Genomic DNA, 19,909 nt, shown 5'->3' on the forward strand with positions numbered 1-19,909 from the left:
TTCCATCCTCTGAATTAAAGGCACGCAAATCAGGAGCCAAACTCTCCTCCTGCTGCACAGCAGCCAGTCTTTGGCGTGGTGCCTGCACAGGGTCAAGTCTTCCTCCCCTTCCGAAGGCAGCGCGCGCTCGGTTTGTGCTGGTTTCAGGCCCAGCATCCCATCGCCAGCCTCGCTTCCCAGCGGGTACGGGGCACGCGGGCTCCAGAATGGGCTGCGGGCACGGCCTCGCTGAAAGATTTTTAGAGAAATTTGCCGGTCAGATGCAGGAACCCGCTGCAGCGCGAGGATACAGGGGTTTCCAGATGTGCTGCTAATAGGACAAACTGACAGACTTACCCCCGCCAGACCAAGACACAGCTGTGTAAGAGCCGCAGCGTGGCTGGAGTGAGAGGGAGCAGGATGCCCGGGACGTGCTTCACACGCCGGGCAGGGGGACGCAGCGAAGCCGGCACAGCCCACTGCCACCTCGTCTCCTTTTTCCTTCTTACAAGGAAACTGTTCCCCCGGCTCTGTTTGGCACAAACGCTGGCTCAGGGCACACCTTTGGATGCCACTGAGTTTGGTAAGGGCATTTGGCAACACGGCTGCGCTCAAGGCCCCAGCTCCGCTTCTAGTTGGCGAAGTTTGTAGAAGACAGGAGGGGAAACATGCTGTCCTTCCAAAAACACTCCGAGGGAAACCTGTATCAGAGACGGAGCTCGGCAAAAGTGATGCAACAGACCAAGTCTCATTTTCTCTTTGGGATGGGGAAGAGGGTGCACTGCGGGCACCAGCTGAAGAGCCTGCAGCCCCCTCGGAGCGTAAGGTAAGGACAGTAAATATTCAGTAATTGAGAAGAGCCGAAGGAAACACGTTGGGAAACATACTGGAAACAACAGACTTCCATGAACAAGTGTCTGAAGTCTGTAGTTGTCAGCATAGAGACAGCTTTGCTGCAGTGTAAGGAAGTAAACTTTGAAAGGTGCCTGTGAAATGCCCTGACCGCAGAAAAGCAGAGCTTTGGGATCTGTGGCTGTACACCTTCTGTGCAAATGGAAAACACGTCATGCCAGCCGTGTACCACATGAAAAAGGAAAAGGCGAGAGACAAGACCTTTAGGTGACCAGTTCTTCCTCGCCAACAAAGCAGACACCTTCCCTGCAATCCCAACAGTCTGCACTTCTATTTTTGGCAGATTATAATTAAAATGGTCTCTATGGCTTTAGAGAGAAGCCACTAAGCCGCACGTTTTGGCTGAAGCAGAGAGCGCGTGCGTGGTTCGCTCGGGATGAAGGGACATGGCGGACAGGTCTCGCCACGGCTCCGCTCCTTCCCCCTGACCCACAAACGCCGCTGGTCGTACTTGGCTCTCGTTACTGTCCTCATTTCTCATCAGCGAGTAACAAAGTTCTAACCAGTCCAATCCCAGAGGCAGAATAAAAAGTCCTTGTTAAGACCTAGAAAAGCTTCATGTTTCTAACAAAATCAAATGCAAACACGTGCAAACGCTGTTCCTGGTTTGACGCGTTTCGCTCCGGTTCCACCAGCAGCGCGCTGCAATTTGCTTTCCCCGCGGAGGGATTTCATCCCTCGCCCATTCTCCACCTTGCAGTCTTCTCAGGAGTCTTGACAAGCTATCCCTCCATTTTTGTCTTCAACATTTTTTCCTATGCACATCCTTCCTGCCCTTCCCTCTTCCGCTGTCACACCCTGTTCCTCTACGGCTATTTTCGGAAAGCGAAGACGTCCCGTGTTTTCAAGCCTCTCTTGCCTTCGCTTCCTGGTTTAGGAGAAGACACTTCCGCCAGTCCCCCGTACGGGCAGCTCTCGGACTCCGGGTGATGGCCAGAGCACTCCACGGCGGGGATGAAGCCACTGTCCCACATTCCTGTCCCACACAGCTTGCACAGGTCGTGCAGGCTGCAGGGGATGCGGGGGAGCAGGTGGAACTGATAGAGCAGGCTCCTTGCCTGGAGGGGAGAGAGAGACCGAGTCATTCACTGCTCCCTGGAGGACGGGTATGGAGCGCAGGGGCAGCCCCGGGCCTTCGGTCCCGTCCTCCTGTCCGGCTACCTTAGAAGAGTCAAAGCTTCAGCAAAGGAGCATCCCTCCTGAACGCAGACCTGAAGGTTCAACGAGGCCCTGGGGACGTGGCCAGGATGCAGGAGCTGCCACACACTGCGGCACACCCCACGGTCCGCAGTCACTCCCAGCCCGGGATGGACTGGGGACCGCGGCACGAAGACCGACAGCTCTGTCCACTGCTTCCCTGAGCATGTGCCAGGGTTACCCCAACCCCGCCGCCACCTCCTAAGCATGCTACGACTACCTCTGATTTCTGCAAAACTTGTTTCCAGGCAAACACCAGCATCCCACCCCCCCAGGCTCCAGCCAAGCAGGAGGATACAGGAGATGCAGAAGATGAAGCATCGGTCCCTGATTTTCTCAATGCTCTGGCTCATCTCTTGGACCTGGGGCTCAGCCCACATCAGCACACGGGCGTTTATTTACCTTCCTGAGTACCAGTTCTCCGTTCATGTGCATAGCCAGGTTGGCGAAGTGCAGCAGCATCTGGTCAGTGGCCAGCTGCTGTTCGATGACGTCATCCCCATAAATCACCACGATGGCCACACAGATGAAGAGGTGGAAGTAGTCGGTCTGCAACGAGAAAACAGGGGCTGGAGTGCAGCAGGTGGAGGCAGAGGTCTGACCTAACCTCCCCACCTCCCACAGCCATGTCCTTAGTGGGACTTTTTGCTCCTTCCAGTTTTGCCTGGTGGTGTACAGAACGTGAGTTATCGGTGAATTCTGAACCACAGCCGAGGCAAAATCTCTTCCCTTTACAGCACAGCAGCCAGGTTTGCACCACAGCTTTCAAAGCCGACTTGTGATTTTTGGGAAGATACTTTCCAGCTGTGTAAGAGAAGTCTGAACTTCAGAAGTGGATGTTCAGCACTTTCTGAAAAAGTTTCCTTTTGAAGCCGGGACATCCTCAAGTAGGAGAGGCCGACCTCCATCCTCCTGCTACATGGATAAACCTCTTCCATAGCTACAGACCTCCTGTAACACCCACTTGTTTTGGACACTTTGCTGCTAAGAGCCTTTAGGGAAATTCTGCAAGGCTTGCTGAGACGGTGGTGATCCAGGAAAGGATGGGCTGCCCAGTGCCCATGGGCAGCTCTCTAACCTGATAGTGAGCCCAGCACGCCTCCCACATGCGCAAAGCCTCGGCGTCTGGAAATTCACGTTTGAAACAGAGGAGGATCCAACGGTGACAGAAAAGCATCTGCAGCCCATCCTCTCCCAGGGAAGACAGGTGCTGGTAGAAGCGCGGGTGCATGAGCCGCAGCAGCTCTCGCAGGTACATCTGGAAAAGACGCTCGGAGCTGAGCCATCGCCTTGTGCACCAGGGCTCGCGCCGCCCTCGCCCCCCGTCCCGGGACCCCCCTCCGCGTGCCGGGATGGGCTCCTGCAGAGCTGCCCGCGGTCCTCGGCTCTCACCGGGAGCTCCAGCCGCGGGGCCCGTTCGTGACAGCCTGGCCAGGAGCAGGCTGGATCTGCCGTCGGAGAGCAGAGCTCACCGGCAGCTGCTTCGCAAGGGAGGACGGAAGGTGGAAAGAAAATCCCATGACAGCCACATTGTGAAAAGAAAGAAGGGGAGAGATTCAGGCTGAGGAAAGCAGCTAGAGCCTTACAACTAGACGGAAAAAGGACATAGCTATCTCTGGCAATATTTCATTTCAACAGGCCGAGCAACACGGAATTGCTTTTGGAAAGCCTGACTACATGGGCACGTTGCAGTGCATAAATCTGTACATCGACCAACTGCGCCCCAGCAGCAGCCTCCCATGGGGCTTCCATCACAAGTTTACCACTTTAAATTGGTGCTACCAGGATCCAGGCAGGATTGTTCAGATTTAGAATGGATTTTTCAGGATCTTAACCAGAAAACAGTTGAGGTTTATATAAAAATCTAGAAAGTTCCTCTTTTTAACCAAGATCACCTGGTTTTAAGAAACTCTGTCAGATATATAAGGCTTTTCATTTAGACATAATTTAAAAAATCTACTAAAAATGTTAAGACCTTCAAAGAAACCACAAAGAGGGCTGCAGCTCAATCAGCTCCTCTGCCTCATTCCCACCAAACGCCCCAGAATCAGGACACAAATGAACCACTGAGTCTTCACTGCCTGAGAGAAGTGCAAAGAAAAAGGAAGCAGCATCCTCAACGCATTTGATCACAACAGATTCCTTGCATCAGCACCCTTTAGCATAGCCAAGGTAACTTTACTCGGATAATTTATTGGCTGCAACTGCTTCTGGAGTGCCCCAATCACCTGGGATCAATTTTATCCACCAGGTATTCTGTGGATTTGGAGCGTGGTTCCGCCCATGTAATGGCCTTATAGCGTTCCTCTAGTTTGAGTGGGGAGAGGAGAAGCTAAAGACAGGGCTAAAGGGAGCTCAGCATTCAGCCTCACCAGCTGTTTCTCCATATCCTCATCCCGGGGTGAGCTGATGAAGATCGTGTTCTGCATCAATCCTACAAAGCACCAGAAAGTGTCTGACTCATCTAGGACCTCTGCCAGGAGCGGGGCAACCAGGTCGGACATCCCCTGGGAGTATCCAATTGTTGGGTTAAATACTGCATAGTTCAGCAAGATCCTCCTGGAGAAGAGAGGCAAACGGCGAGGTGAGACACGGAGAAGGCAGGTCACAGCCGAGCGCAGCACCCCGTCCCTTCCACCCCAGCTCCCACCACACAGCCTGCGTCAGGCAAAGTGCAGAAGAGCAACAGGTCACTCCTGCCATCTAAAAGATTAACTTGCAACTGCACCCGGCGGCGTGTGAACTTTTGAGCACCTGTGCAGCACGTTGCGTCCCACAGAATCACTTTCCCTAAAAGAACTACATCCAGAAGCAAAACAAAGACACACCAACACGATAACTAACTGGAACTCTCCTTATTTTTCAGGATTACAACATTTTGCATCAATCCAGAGTGGCTGTGGATGGCCAGCACGAACTCTGAATAGCACGCAGCAGCCTAAGACAACAGATTTGAACAGAACTCCTTCGGCTCCGGTTTCCACCACAGTGCAGCCCACTGGGAGCAGCAGGAACAAGCAGCACGCTCATCTCAGGTACAAAGACACACGACCCTACTGTGAGCTATTTTAACACATACAGATAAACCCTGCTGCAAACATCAGTCCAGTGAAATAAACTCCAGGAGAAGGTTTTGTATCCACAGACACAAAAATATCAAAAGAAAATGAGAATTTAAAACAGGACAGAAATTAAGGGCCCATGGGAAAGGAGAGCTGATGCCTACACATCCATGAGGCTCCAAGCCAGACTGCTAGATGAAATCCAGCTGTTTTGTAGGCATGCATTTACAAGTCACGCACCCACGACGCAGCCCCCGGTGTGCTCGTCCCTCACCCCATCAGGAGAACCACAGACCCAAGCAACTGCCCACCACCCTGCTGCAGCACCCGTCACCCTCCCTCAGCCACACAGGCTCATACCTCTTGGATGCCCACGTACGCAGGGACGCGAGGCGATGGCAGCAGGGTTATTGTACCAAGAAGTACCAAGAAATGGCTAAAGCAGCAGTGAAAGCCCTGGGAAGAAGGGCTTCCTTCTGCATCATTTGGTACCAGTCACCGTATGCAGGGTGCTCTTCAGCATTCCCACGGCAGTGACCAGGGCAGCCTGGGCCAGGGGGACTCACTGAGTTTTCTACGCATTCTACACATGGAACACGTTGTTTGAGGCACTAAAATCAGACACTTCACCTCATAGTTTCCACATTTGGGTTGTCCTCCCCTCGAAAGAACTGGTTGCTGCGGTCAGTCCTCACGACATCTTTATCTACCGTGAACTGTACTTTACGCCAAAAGTCCTTCTGTTCATCTGGAGTCATTGAAAGCCTGAAAATTGAGCAGCAACAGGAGCACGTTGCTAAGGGAGGGATGTGATTGCCACAAGGATCAGAGAGTCTTATTTCAGCTTTAGTTTTCAGAGAAAAACTACTCCTTTATCGAGTTTTCTCATCACCTGGAAAACAGACACACAGGTCTGTCCAGAACAGCACCTTTTCCATCCAAACAGATTACTGGCAGGAGCCTCTTGGGTTACAAACGGGATGACATGTGTTTTCTGCAATAAATTCCACTTTGGAAACAGCTGGACTCTGCCCTCCACTTCTCCTTGTGGGTGGCACACCAGAGCCCACCACTCTGTTTTGATGGTCTCCTGATTAATGCTACTACTGTCCCTCTCCAGCTTAAATGTACCCACAACCGTTTTACAACGTACAGTTCTTGCAGTAACAACTTCCTCGAATTAGATATCCCTTCTTCCCTATTTTTACATCCAGATATATTCATAAAGAAACATTAAGATCCCATTTTCACCTTCAGTGCTCTAAACCAAGCCTGCTAAGCTTGTAGTCTTACCAGCTTCCCTACACGGTACCGACGAGCCCAAGGAGGACAACATTTGAGCTGAACGGTATTACCGCAGACCCCCAAGGGGTGAGCGGTGCCCGACACCCCCTTACCCCCCCTCTCACTTCTCTGCTCCCATCAGCATCTCCTGAAGCGGAGGCGGCCGAGACTCTGCACGTCACCAGCCGTATCGCTGCGCCGTGGGGCCTGGGGAGGGATGAGCAGGAGAGGGTGAGGATGGTCTGTTACCTTTTCTCCTGGATCTCCAAGTACTCCTTCCTCTTCTGCAGCCTCAGTGCCTCCCTCTCCTCAGAGGTGGACTCGTAGCTGTAGTAGTGCAGCAGGAAGGGCCACACCTCCCCACGGATGGAAATGTCAATCCCACCAAAGAAAATGGCCTGGAAGAAGGAGCACAAGTTCTGCCTGGTACAGTTGCCCCAGAACAGCGAGCAGAAGCTGCCCACCGCGGTGCGCGGTGCTCGGGGGCTTTGCAGCCCCTCCTGACAAGTGACGCCTTGATCCAAGCTCCTGCAATTTGCACATGTTTAGAGGGAAAGTGCCGGCCCGCTATTCCCAGACAGACACAAATCGGGCTCATTTCAATGTCAATAACCCCCCCAGGAGAGGCTCTATGATTAACGTGTCGTTCTCATGTCACGGCTTAATCCCCAACCCCAGACGCTGCATTTCACTGCAAACCCCTCTCTGGGACCGGGACCGGACCCAGTGCTCCCCCCGCGCCCTGTGCCATGCGGTCACCTCGAGCTTCCAGCCTCTGGGTCCTTCTCACTGCGCTTTGCACACACCGGATGCCGGACGCTTTGGGTCAGCAGCCCCAAGAGCAGCAGAGGCCGGACAGGTCACCCTCCTCGCTCCGAGGGATGCTCCACCATCCCGCCTGTCACAGATCCATCTGCCAGACCCCCAGCCCCGCACTACACCCCGGCCTTTACACCCTCAAACACCCCGTTCTTGGCCCCAGCAGGAAAGTCAACTCTTGCAGCTCCCACCCGGGGCCGGGCGCCCGGCGGAAGGAGAGGAAGGATGAATCCCGCAGCAGCCCCCGCTCTCACCTTCTGCAGTTTGTACTCCTCTTCCACCTGCCCGGCCCCGTTCAGGTGATGGAGCCAGGCAGACACGTCGAGGCGCTTGTACGTGTTCTCCTCCGGGTGGGTTTCCGTGGAGGGCAGCTTGGGACGGCGGATGGAGAACTGCATACACGTTTTCTCATCACTGAGCTGCTGAACGGGGGAAAATACACCAAAAAAAACCCTGGAGGCAGGGGCTGGAGGTAGCAGCAGAGTATGAAACGCAGCAATTTTCAGAGCAGGAAAACCTTTCTGCATGGTTGGTGTAAGATGAAGCGCTGAGGCGCTGCACTTGGGGAGGTGTTTTTTTTTAAATTCCGACCGTTACGAGAGTGATTAGAATAATTAAAAATTTGAGTACCACAAAACAGCTTCATCTTAAAAAAAAAAAAAAAATTGTTTCCATTCCTCCCCCAATCTTCTCCCTGACCTGAAACTGAATTAATGCTGCTTACAGCAAAACTTCACCCTGCCAGGAATGCCTGCAATAAATTACATATGATTGGCCATATACAAAGGGATTGCTGTTAGGCGAGCGGGGAGCTGCGCTGCCAGGCTCTCTAAGGGCACTCACCATCCCAGGGCAAGACTGCAGCTGACATTTAATTTAAAAATCAAAGGTTGTTCAATGCAAAAAGTGAGCCCATGCGACCATAATAAGAAAAGCAGCGGGGGGCTCTGTGGGAAGGATGGAAATTTAAAAATCACTGTTTCTAATAAGCACATACAGTATCTTAAACAGATAATTAAAGAGCTCTTATCACATTTGTATGTAGATTGAACGAAATATGGCAAGATGCCTTGTCAAAACATTTTCCCGTGCAGTGTGCTACGCTCCACAAAATGGATGAAAGACTCTGACAGAATTTCGGAGCTCCCACCGCAGCCTCCCCAGCCACCTCACAGGCCTAGAGCACAGTGCTGACCTGCCGGGTTGCCACATCTGGCAGAACAACTGCCTAAGCAAGTCTGGATTATCCTCCCCCGTATTCCGCAGGCAGAGCAGGGACGGATGAGGACAAGCGAGTAGAACAGAGACCTCACGCCCGACTCAGCTGCATCCTAAGCAGCATCCAACACGTTGCAGCTTTCTGCCTGGCTTGGTGATGTGACCTCACAGCTTCCCTTCTCCAACACGCTCCCCTGGCTAAAAAGCTGAGTGTGAAACATCTGCTGGAAAAGCCCTCTGCCTCAGGAGCCATGCTCGGGTACCTGGTCCTTGAGATGGGTCTCCGTGCAGTACTTCCATTGCTGGAACACCTCGGACAGTTTATCCAGGCCACCGTGGTGAAAGTGGAAGATCTTGTACTGGCTCTCCCTGCTCGCAACAACCAGCTGCCCACAGGTGCACGCCTCATCGCTGTGGGACACAACAACGGGGGAACAACCTGCATTTATTGCCCAGGATAACGGGGGCCAGCGGGAAGGGGGAAGGTCAGATGAGAGAGAGTGGGAAGCAAATTACGAAGAAGCGCAGCACCAAGCTGCCCCTTAAAACAGGGCGCAGAAGTAATTTTACGGCTCTGGGACTCAATGATCCTTAAGGGTCCCTTCCAGCTTCAGGTATTTTATGACTCTACATGGACACAGCGACCATTTTCCCCAGGAAGCTCCACTCATGTCTGGTAAGGGCACTCTTTTATCCTTCCATCACGCGAAGGAATTAAATATCGTCCTCCCTGGAGTACAAGAACCCAAGAAGTCTTCCCCAGCAACGTAAAGACAGCCCACAGCCTGCTCCTAGGGATGAGTGGACTTGGTCGCACATAGCATTGTCTAAAGAAGCAGGGAGTGAGGGCAAAAGAGGGAGTAAAAATGTATTTAATAACTTCTGTAATAATTTGAAAGGTAACTGTAGAGGCTAAGAGCAGCAAGACCCTAGGGGAGCCCTGGTGAGGGGCAGGCAAGGGAGGAGGTTCCATAGATAAAGAGATGTTTTCCACACCTCTGGGATATTTTAAACATTTTTGGTAAGACAGCTAAGAGCAGTCTTTACCTTACTACAGAAAAAGTCCTTTTAGGCCCCATAACTGTAATTCAGAGCCTCTCCTGGGGAAGGCTGACCCTTGCTTCCCTGGAGACAACCATCAGGGAAAGACTTCCGAGGAGGACTGCGGAAGCCATCTGCCTCCAGAGCCCAACGCGCACCGATGCAGAGCACACACACCTCTCACACAATAATACATTACCTAAAGAAGAGGCGAAGGGATCTCATTTGTCCCAGGTCCACTCTAAAGACACCACAGACCTGCTCGAGGGCAAGTACTTTCTGCTGTTCGTCCCATCTGGTGCTCTGCGTTTGCCCATTATTCTCCTGGAACTGGGCACTGGTGTCGAGGCTGGAGGCAGAGCTGGTGGAGCAGGTCAAGCGATTGTCACACGTGTCCCTGCAGACAGGAGCGTGGAGGAAGAAAACCCCGCGAGACATCAGCCAAGGACTGCAGTTACACGCAGGAACCACAGATGCTCCAAAAATCCTTTGACAGAGCTCTGAAACTGGAATTCAGTGCAGGTCTAGGAGTCAACAACCGACACCCCACGTAAGAGATCAAATTATTCTCTTTAAATTAACTCCCTCCTGTCCCAACAAACGATCCTATTTTCGGTCTGTTCCTAAATTGCACAGGTCACTGGGGAGAGCCAAAACCACTCCTCAAAACTCTGACTTCTGAGAAGGCAAAATGACAAAGCCAAGCGTGGGAACAGCCCGGACCGCTCCAAGGAACGGCCTGTGCCCTGCTCCTCCATCGCAGCACGAAGACCAGCCCAGGGAGCTGGCGCAGCGGGCACTGGTGGACCCCCAGCCCACACCACAGAGCCCTACGCTGCAGGACCCCTTGGAACCATTACGCCTCTGGGATTGATGACCCCTTGGGATGGAAAACGTTGGGCCATTGAAAAGCCATGACTGCAGAAGCACGAGTGCTGGACAGGCTGCTTCAGCAGCTCCGGCAGCACTCTGGGAATAAATTCCCAAGGAAGAGACTTCTTGCCCCATGGCTCAAGCAACCTCCTTGGCACATAGCTCAGCCGCTGCCACCCGGCCGGGCACGGGAGGAGTGGGAGCATTCAGACAGCACTATGGGATAGGGACTCCTTGGCAAATTCCTTCGGCCACCAGTAAGATCCAAAGACATTTCCCCTGAACTTGAGTTTCCCCTTATGCCCTTTGCAAGCGGACCTGACAAGGTCATGTGTGTAAACTCCAGACAAACGGTTTCCACTTGCAGACTTGAAACTTCGGGGAGTTAAGGAGTGGGAAATTACACAGGACTCTCTAACCCACTGCAAAGTAGGGAAAGTGAAGCCAACCGTTTTCCAGTACACGAGGAGCTCACTGCACCCCAGATACTTATTTTTACAGAGTTTAAATTAAAAAACCCACATGCCCACTGCCAGCCCTGATCCCCAAAGAAAAATATCACTGCTTTGAGAATTAAGTGAATCTGAAACTGTGACCCCTTGATTCTTAAAAAGGCCAATACACGTGAACAATCCCAGTGCCAGCTCTGAATGGGCTCCGCTGTGAAATCAGGGTTTGCCAGACAAGGCGAGTAGCAGGTATAAAGCCAGCCCCCTGCAACGCCACTTTATGCGATGTTTTCTAATCCGCTTATCTAACAATGTAGGCACTGAACGCTGAAAATCACACACTCAGCATGCATCTGCAGCACACCACATCAGTATGCTCGCCAAGCCCGGCTACAGTGCCTCTTCCACAGGGACAAGCCTTATTTCCACCACCTACCCATGGTTCAGGTCATTGCATTCCAATGGACAGGTCTCCGGACATCCCAGTTAGTTGTGGGTTAAATTTTTAACCGAGCCACTGTGAGCCGCCCAGTTCAAACGTACGACTCAAAACCTTAGTGCCCACACGCACTGGGATGGGAGTAAATCCCCCAGCCCCCTCCTCCAGTTCTGCAGCATTATGTAGATGAGACCAAGTCTGGGTTACTTGCAGCTAAAAGAGCGGCTTCGCTGCTCTGCTCGTGAGGTTCTGCTGCTCCACTTTTCTGAAGGAAAGCATCAAAGCCAAACTCCCCTTCCAGCTGTTCGGAGGCTGGGGTCTCAGAAGTGACACGGCAACGTCGCCGTATGAGCAGGGAGCACATGGCATACCCAAAGTCACCCAAAGAGGAAGGACCACAGTCCTTCTAGGGTAGACACCACGATACCTCCAGTCTCACAAGCGCAGCTCTACACCATCACCTGCACCTTGTGAATTTTCCCATGAAAATTGTATTGGCCTTTGGGAAAAATCAAGTGTTGCTTTCTGATAAAGCTGCAAAATATAACGCTTTCCTACAACATGCAGTATCTCATGGTAATGCAGAAGTAATAGGAGTCCTGGTACGGCGCTGGACTGCTTGCTATGAGCAGCTGGTATTTATGGAGCAACACTTCACAACAGCCACAGCTGGTTACACAGGATTTTCCTGGAAGAGATGACTCAAACGAGCTCAAAGCCTAAGCAGAGGCAACCAGTTTTCTAAAACTCTTGCAAAGATGAACTGGTCAGTGCGACAACGGGCTGGAAGATGGGTTGGCTGCGAGGATCGCTGTCCTGCGGTTCCCTCGTCACAGAGGCCAACGTGCCCATTCTTCAAGAGCATCATCTCAAACGACCAGAGGCAGAGAGATGAGTGCTGAGAAATGACAGTTACCAGCAGAGCCGGGCGGGCTCACATTGATCCCGGGACTCGTGTCGCTCCTCGGGACAGAACACTATCGCCAGCTGCAGCTCCTTCTGCTGCCTCTCCAAAACCTGCTCCAGATACACACGCGGCTGCGCGAAAACTCAGAGGCTGGAGAGCCCAGTGACAAAGGTGCTGGCAAGGGTGTATTTTCTGGAAATGCTTCTCCAAGACAAGCATTTGCAGTTCACATTTAGGCACTCGTTACGAGCTTGCACACGCATCCAGAACGCACGGAAGCAATCTGAAGCACGGCGTGTAAGTGGATTTATCCTTTCTGGAGAGCAAAAAGCCAGTGAGTGTAAGCACGGTGCCTCGGAGTGCGCAGCCCGGGGAAATTCCCATGTTTTCACTGATGTAGAAGATGAAATCTGAAAGAGACATCTGTGCACCCCATGTTGATAAACACACTTACTCACACACAGAGGCAGTGAGAGTACCGACTCATACATTGGTGCGTACTTACTCACTGTGGAAATCAAGGAAAAAAACCTCACTGTGTTTAAAATTACTTTTTCCCCTACATGTTGATTGAAAAAAAACCAACCAACTGAAAAGATTCTGATCTGTTGGACTACTTTTAAAAACAATTTTAGTATTGAGATTATTCTGTACTTAAGTAACAACAAGTACTATGATCAATGCTAATTTTGTGGGGTTTGGGTTGTCCTCTAAATAGGCACACAGATACACAGGTGCAAGGCACGAACTCTCCAACTCATCCAAGCCAGACGAGGGGTTTATACCGAGCGCCCTGCAAACGCAGGGAGCTGAAGCACTGCAAGGCAAATAGCTGGAGAAGCATTCCAGAGAGACTTTGGGTTGTGGGATCCAGGAGAAACAAAGCACCAGCTACTATACAGCACTGCTCAGCAAAACAAGAGAACAAGTGCAATAGTCCACGGGAATAAAAAGGACAGGGGAAAAAAAAATAAGGAGGATTAGCAAAACCTGAGGCAGGAAACCCACGGACCACCCGATTCCTGGAGAGCCTCTTGCAAGAGCCAAACCCTCCGCAGTCACCTCTCCATCACCGTCGTACTAAAGCGCGCCGTCGCTAACAGCTCTCCTTACAGCCCGAGCTGAAGCATCATTTACAGACAATAAGCATCATCATAACGTATGAGCATCCATGTAATGGGAATTACATGCCCCTTTTCCTCCCCAGGGGTGAGCATTTCTCTGTTTCTCCACTATTCCCCACAGGCACTGACCTTCTACGTGCCTCATCTTTCCAGCAAGGTGAAATAGCTCATGGCAGCATCAGCTGCCTAAAATGTCTAAGACAGATAGCTTCAAAGAAATAATCCATCAGTAAGAGTTCAAAGCTACCCTGAAATGCCTAAAAATTTAGTGTAGTGGCTGTACAAAGTGAGGTAATCTTGGGCAGCTGGAACCCAAATCTATTGTTCTGATTAAAAAGAGCGTCCTTGACGATACACATATATAATGAGTGGTGAAACATGCTGACTTCAGCGACATATGAAAGACGTGCAAAAGAAAACAGATTGGTAATTTGGGATTAAAAAAAAAATGTGTCGAAATATTTCCGAGTGTCGTTCCGAGTCGCGCTGCAGAGAAGGACTGGACGGACATCGTGGGACGGCAGCAGCTTCCAGAGGAGCGTGGCCACGCGGAGCCGGACGTTGACAGTGAAACGCTGCGGTCGCACCAGCTACTTACATCTGATGGGCACGGACGAGTAACTAGTTAAGAATTGTGTTAAATTCAGCCTTTGGCTGAAAATATTCCGGACTTGAAGTCCCTTTGCCTCAGAGAGCCTGAACAGAATCGATTTACACCGACCTTGGTGAACAGGGAAAAAGGTGTTAGGTAGTCTGGACGAAAGCCTAACCAGGATTTTTGAAATTAAACATCAAAACATCTTCACGTGGAAGCGTATCTATATGTCTGCAAACACGTGTGGAAACACATCCAACAATCTTCCTGTTGTTGGGGAAACCTGCGAAAAACTGCCCAGGACGTTACAGTACAAAGTGCACGAATGTCAACACGGACTTTCCAAAAGCTCGTTCCACGGGCTTTCCATTGATCTGTTTGCTTTCAAAACATAAATTTCCCCACGTTGAACTGCACTAAATGCTATTTAGTAGCTAATTAACTTTCTGTGCTGAAAACCTCCTGTAATTGCACTTCTTTCACCTTTTTTAGCCTGTGTCCCCCAGGGAGCCCAAGCTGTCCTACGGCATTTGTTCTGCTCATTTCTATCTCGGAGGCACGAGCTCCTTCCCGACACCCGGCTGCCAATCACGGCGGCAGAGGTCACCGGAGACCAAATTAGGAGCACTCTGCCTCTGACAAACTTGCTTTGCTCCGCTTGCCGTAAAGGGAAAATAAAAGGTTATGAAAAATAATTATCTCCTTCCGTGCCCAGCACCGGGAAGCAGGTTCAACAGCGCTTCTGAAAGCCGGCGCGTTACTGTGAGTCCCTTCGTGGTGTTAATGCTATTAAGGATTTTCCAAGAACAGGTTGTTTACAGCCGGAAAGCTGGAATCCCTCCCTCCCCCCGTGCAGGAGAAGAGCAGAAGCAGTTTGTGGCTACCAGCCGTGGACATGCCGGCCACCCCGCCGGCGCTGCGGGGACGGCGGCAACTTCTGCGTTCACCCTCTGACCTTGGAACGGGGCTCGGAATGAACGTCGACAAATTAAACATTTGAACACAACGGAACGAGGGACTCGAGGAAACGCGATTATGCAGCTTTGCCTTCCGATGGGCGTAATTGCTTTGTCCTTGAGAAACCAAGATCAAAACAATTTATGATGCTTTACGGGGCTACGGCGACCCGCTTCCGCAGCGCCCTGCCTGCCTGCCCCGCGCTCACACGACCACCCAGCGCTGGGAGAACACGCCTCTGCCGCCGGTTCCTCGTCCCAAACCTCGGTGGACCGAAGCCGAGCGGCGTGGCGGAGCGGCCGGCACGCCGGGATGACCCACCTCCGCGGTGGTGCTGGGGGCTGCCGGCCTGCCCCGGTCCGCCGAGGCCTCGGGAAGCCCCACGACACGGGGGGCTTTGTTGCTCCTTGGTCCTTCCTCCAGGTCCCGGAGGTCTGAAGGAAGCCGAGCGACTTTAGCCAGCACGAGGGGGCATTAGGAAAACCGGCCGCTGAGAATTAAACCAAAAGGAAAACAAAATAAACCGAGAATTCTTGAGTTAATTATTATGAATGTAAATGGGAAGGAAAAAAAATAATCAGAAGCTTGTCGTGAATTAATGCGTGTTTTAATCTCTTTTACCCCGTCGAAGTCGGGAATGTGATACCCAGATACCTTCAGCTGAAAGACAAGCGGTCTGTTTTTCACGGATGAGACTCCAGACAGGTGTAGGCTGCTCCAGTAAAACCCAAGGAAGGTTTTTCTCTGTGACTTTTTGTTGCAGTGAGGTGGCGGGGGCAGCGCGAGCAGTTCGATGCTTATGAATAAAATACACACAGCTCCCGAGAAGCCAAACACTACAAATCACTGGGAGCCGAGCGCATGGTGCTCAATGATGCAAATGTTACCTTCGTTTTTAAGGAAGGAAAATATTCCGAAAGCTGAACGGCAGAATTTTACAATCCATACAGAGAAGGGGCACCTCATGCCTAGGCTTTAGCTCATTAATAAATCAATCGAAACGCAACACTTAAGAAAAAAAATTCCTTAGATGGAAAAAGTGATTTCTCAGCAAAGCTCGAAAAAGAATGTTTGCTTTTCAGCCTATTCCAGACTGGAAAAGGGGACCTTTCTTACCAGTGTTTATTTTATATTTAAAAATCAATGGATTATTTTGCTTTTTTTTCTTTCGGCTCTATCCGTGCAAAAATAAAATTCTACACTAATTATGCTAATTACAATCAAGCCTTCAAAACCCCGGTCCCTTGAAAGCCCTGAAGATTACCTTTGTTCTTATATTCTTGGCTCCAAGCAGTGAACTGGGAATTTCGGGGGAGACTTTTGACGGACGGACGAAGTTAACCAGCTCCCCGGACTCCGCGCTGCTGCCACCCCGGTATCAGCAGAGCCACCACCCCCCACCCAGAGAGGATTTCACTGTTTCCCCAACACAACGCGGATTTCCCACGGGGAGACTCCCTGCGAGCAGCCGAAAAGGGAGAGGAAAAAGGAGAGCTGGCCGAAAGCATGTTTCGGAGTTACTGTAAATGCCTAACGCTGCTGGAATTGCGAGGACCGAGCCAAGACGACAGGGACGATGCAGATTTATTCGCACCCAGTGCCGAACTTTTCGAGGGGCCGCGCTCTTTATTTCGACCCCGTTGGCGCGATTCTGCCCCACGAAGCCGCGGGCACCCGCCGGCATCATCCATCTCCGCTCCCAAGGAGGATTTCTGGGCGCTACGATCGTATAAATAAGGAACAGAAGAAACGCAAGAATATCCTGGGAGAAGGCACGTTGTTGCAACGCCTCCCGGAGAAAACGGCCGCGGCTGCGTTTCGCTTCGCTCCCCCGCCCCGGTCAGGCCGGTCCTTCCCCCCGCGACCCCCCGCCCGCTCGGGGAGGGGGCCCCGCGCTCGCTCCCTTCCAAATTCCCGGTTTCTCCAGGACAAGACAGACAAATAACTCTGTTTCAGTGCAACCGCACGGGCGAAGGACGCTGGTGCGGGGCGGCCGCCGCTCAGCCCCGGTGCGCGGGGCGCTGCAGCGCGGTACCGGCACGCCGGGGCACGGCGCTGCCCGAGGCCGCTCCGCCGGCGCACAACGGGGCCGGGGCACGGGCGGGCCCTCGGCGGCACCAGAGAGCGGAGCGGCGGCTCGGCCGCCGGGGCGGACGGGCACCGGGGCCGGGCCGGGGGGGGGGGGGCGGGCACCGGGGCGGGCACCGGGGCCGGGAGCGCGCGAGCGCCGCTGGGCACAGCGCGCCCCCTGGCGGCCCCGCCGCGCACTGCCCGGCCCGGGCCCCGCTCTCCCCGCGGCCCCTTCCCGCGCCCGAAGCGGGAGTTCGGAGCTTCCCCGTCCTCGTAAGCAAACCCGAGCGACGCCCGGCGCCCCAGAAGCGGGGGGGGGGGTGCCCCCCAAAGCCGTTCCTCCCTGCTGCCCCTCGCTCCCGTTCGCCGGGCCGGGGATCCCTCTCCCACAGCACTCTTCCTCCCCCAGCATCCCGAACAGCTTCCCACCCCGCTAGCTGCCGCTGCTGATCTCCAGTTAGCTGTCGCTATTTTCTTCCACAGACACCTGGCAGCGAACCAACGGCGGGAAAAAAACAAACCTGCCATAATTAACGTTCCTGCTGTTCAAATATTTATACGAAGCGAGAGGGAGCCGTATGCCTCCGCCATCGCTTGGCTCTGTCCAACCTTCTCCGCTTTGCAGTCGGCAACGATTTTAAGTGATTCCCCATCCCCGCCGACAGCCCACGGCTCAGCCCAGCTCCGTTTCCCAGTACCCAGCTCCGTGCCCATGACGTGCGGAAACAGACTCCACAACTCGGAAAGGTGTAAAGCAGGTAGATCCCCCATCACAGATCGCCTGAAAGCACGGCCTCAGATGAACATCGCACCTACCCCACGACTCAGGGAGAAGGGAAAAAGTACTGTCCTTCTGTTGGAAGAAGGATTTGGGACGTTTTCGTCCTGGGTGTGGGTGCCAACGGAATTAGGTGCTTCGGTGTCTCACATCATGTATTGCAGCAGTTCAAGCACGGTCCCGGGGACGTGGAGCCTGGCCCAGAAGCAGCGAGGCACCCCACGCGCCCATCCCCAAGGCTGACATCACTAAAAGTAAGACAGCCTGGCACGAGATGCTCCAAGAAGTTACAGGGGATTTTGAAGTCTGTGACCGATTCACCTGGTTCTAAGAAAATAATCACTTCTGTTACAACCGCGATGAATTCCCAGCCTCCCGATGACTCCAGAGCTCCTGCCAGTTCCCACTAATTTCAGCTCATTTCCCCTATAATTTTGCCTCCTGTTTACTCTGCAGAGCTCTGAACAGCACTCGGCCTTTCAGGTGAGCTGCCAAAACACCATGATGCAACACCGTACGCTCTGTTACCACCCGCTCCTGCAGCTGTGCCGCCCTCCGTGCCGCCGCGCCTCCGCTCCCTCGTGAGAAGGTAATTTACTGATTAGCTCCCTGGGAAGAGGCTTAACAACAGGATGTGCAACATATCTGTGAAAATTGCATCAACTGCGACGCCAAAGGAGTTTTTCCTTGCGTTGTGTGCTTTGCCTCCACAGTCTGTAACAGTTCCGTGAATTCACGTCTGCTGAAGAACACGAGAACTGCACCATGCTTTAGCTCCATTATGAAAATGTTTCATTACTTTTATCACGGGCTGCCAAAATTGTCACCTTCTTATGAAAGACATCTCCTTCTTGCACTGATATCCGCGATCACATCGGTTGCATCACTTCTGCTTGTCCTTTCGAGCAAGTGCTGCGGAAGCGCGAGCTGGTGTCCGTTCCATCACCTGCAGGACCATTCCAGAGCTCCAGCCTCTGGCCAGATGTTGCCTCAAGCTCCACTCGTACGATTCCACTACTGAGGCTTCTCGGTCCAAATTCCGACTGTGTTGACCAACATCCCAACCCAAAGTTAGCGAAGGAACCAATGCCACCACTTATTTGTCCTCTTCAGCATCTTTGTATGGCACTTGTCAGGTAACAGCAACAGCAGTTTATTACCAAAGTGAAAAGCCTTTAGCAGTTCTACCACCCATTGCCAGGGAAAGCTCCTGTTAACAGGGATCACTCTGGCATGGCACAAAAAAACCAACCAAACCAAACCAAACCCCACTTACAGAGCACTAAGTGCTTCCGCAAGCGATTGGTGTAGATCTGATGTCATGGTCAGTTAAAATAACTTCAGAAGCATCAGTTGAGAGACACTACACAGGTGCCAGATGCCATTTGGTTGCCAGGATGTAAAAAAAGGCTTTTAGTTTCACTTTTCTGACGGGGAAAGTGGAAGCTGAGTAATTTAGCAGGGCAGCAACACGCCAAAGCTGCGTATAGAGCACAGCTGTCCTGAATCAGTGCCCTTCAGACCACAAGGCAAACGCTTCCTGATGGACAGCAACCACCAGTGACAGGGGAGAAAAGGAACGGAACGATTTTCTTCCCAGTATTCCTCCTTTCCTACAGAAACGCAGCCGATGTCAAAGCCACTGTCGATACGGACGTTTCCCACATCAGCTGCCTCCCTGCAGGAACCACGTACCATGAGCAGGAAGCGGCCCACAGAGGTAACGAGGACACAAACCCGGAGAGCTCAGCCACCTTCCCAAAGCGCCCTGTGCAGAAGAAGTGCCAGGCTCATCCAAAACGAGAAGCGAGAATGCGTAGGCTGGTGATGGGACACTCCCTTAGCTCCCAGCTTGAGGAATTGTGTAAACGGGAGGAAAGCACGGATCGCTGCATGGGATCCCTGGCAGCCTGTCAAACTAAGAAGCAAAGAGGAAAAAAAACCCACAAAAAACCAAAAAAACCAATGGATACGTTTTTACTTCCTTACGTTCTACAAGGCGAGTTGTTGACTTAAAACGACTGACTCCTTGTGCAACTCCAACACTTCCAAACCTCCCTCCCTTCCTCCTCCCTGTCCCTGTCCTGCACGCTCTGGTATGTGTGTGTTGGCTCCCTTCTGCCCAGGAGGCCAGGCCACCTCCTCAGAGGATGCTCCAAGAGGCATCCTGGTCATATGGATACCTTGGCAAGCAGCTTGGCCACC

General features: G+C 52.4%; 1 protein-coding gene across 3 annotated transcripts in view; it reads right to left on the minus strand.

Annotated features, from left to right (window-relative positions):
- Nucleotides 1-348: 348 nt before the first annotated feature.
- TBC1D16 (TBC1 domain family member 16) overlaps nt 349-19,909 on the minus strand; it is a 30,922-nt gene continuing 11,361 nt past the window's right edge. For 2 of the 3 annotated variants that reach the window (XM_086623948.1, XM_086623949.1), the window contains 9 exons: nt 9,712-9,909; nt 8,735-8,882; nt 7,508-7,675; nt 6,684-6,832; nt 5,781-5,915; nt 4,461-4,647; nt 3,167-3,346; nt 2,491-2,637; nt 349-1,949 (listed from right to left, as the gene is read on the minus strand). In XM_086623948.1, coding sequence (XP_086480074.1) covers nt 1,704-1,949; nt 2,491-2,637; nt 3,167-3,346; nt 4,461-4,647; nt 5,781-5,915; nt 6,684-6,832; nt 7,508-7,675; nt 8,735-8,882; nt 9,712-9,909 — 1,558 coding nt within the window. In that variant the 3' untranslated portion in view covers nt 349-1,703. The remainder of the gene's footprint in view (nt 1,950-2,490; nt 2,638-3,166; nt 3,347-4,460; nt 4,648-5,780; nt 5,916-6,683; nt 6,833-7,507; nt 7,676-8,734; nt 8,883-9,711; nt 9,910-19,909) is intronic. The other variant, XM_086623950.1, reaches the window with a different exon arrangement.

This window comes from Tauraco erythrolophus, chromosome 20 (assembly GCF_009769465.1).
Source record: "Tauraco erythrolophus isolate bTauEry1 chromosome 20, bTauEry1.pri, whole genome shotgun sequence".
Lineage (NCBI taxonomy): Eukaryota > Metazoa > Chordata > Aves > Musophagiformes > Musophagidae > Tauraco > Tauraco erythrolophus.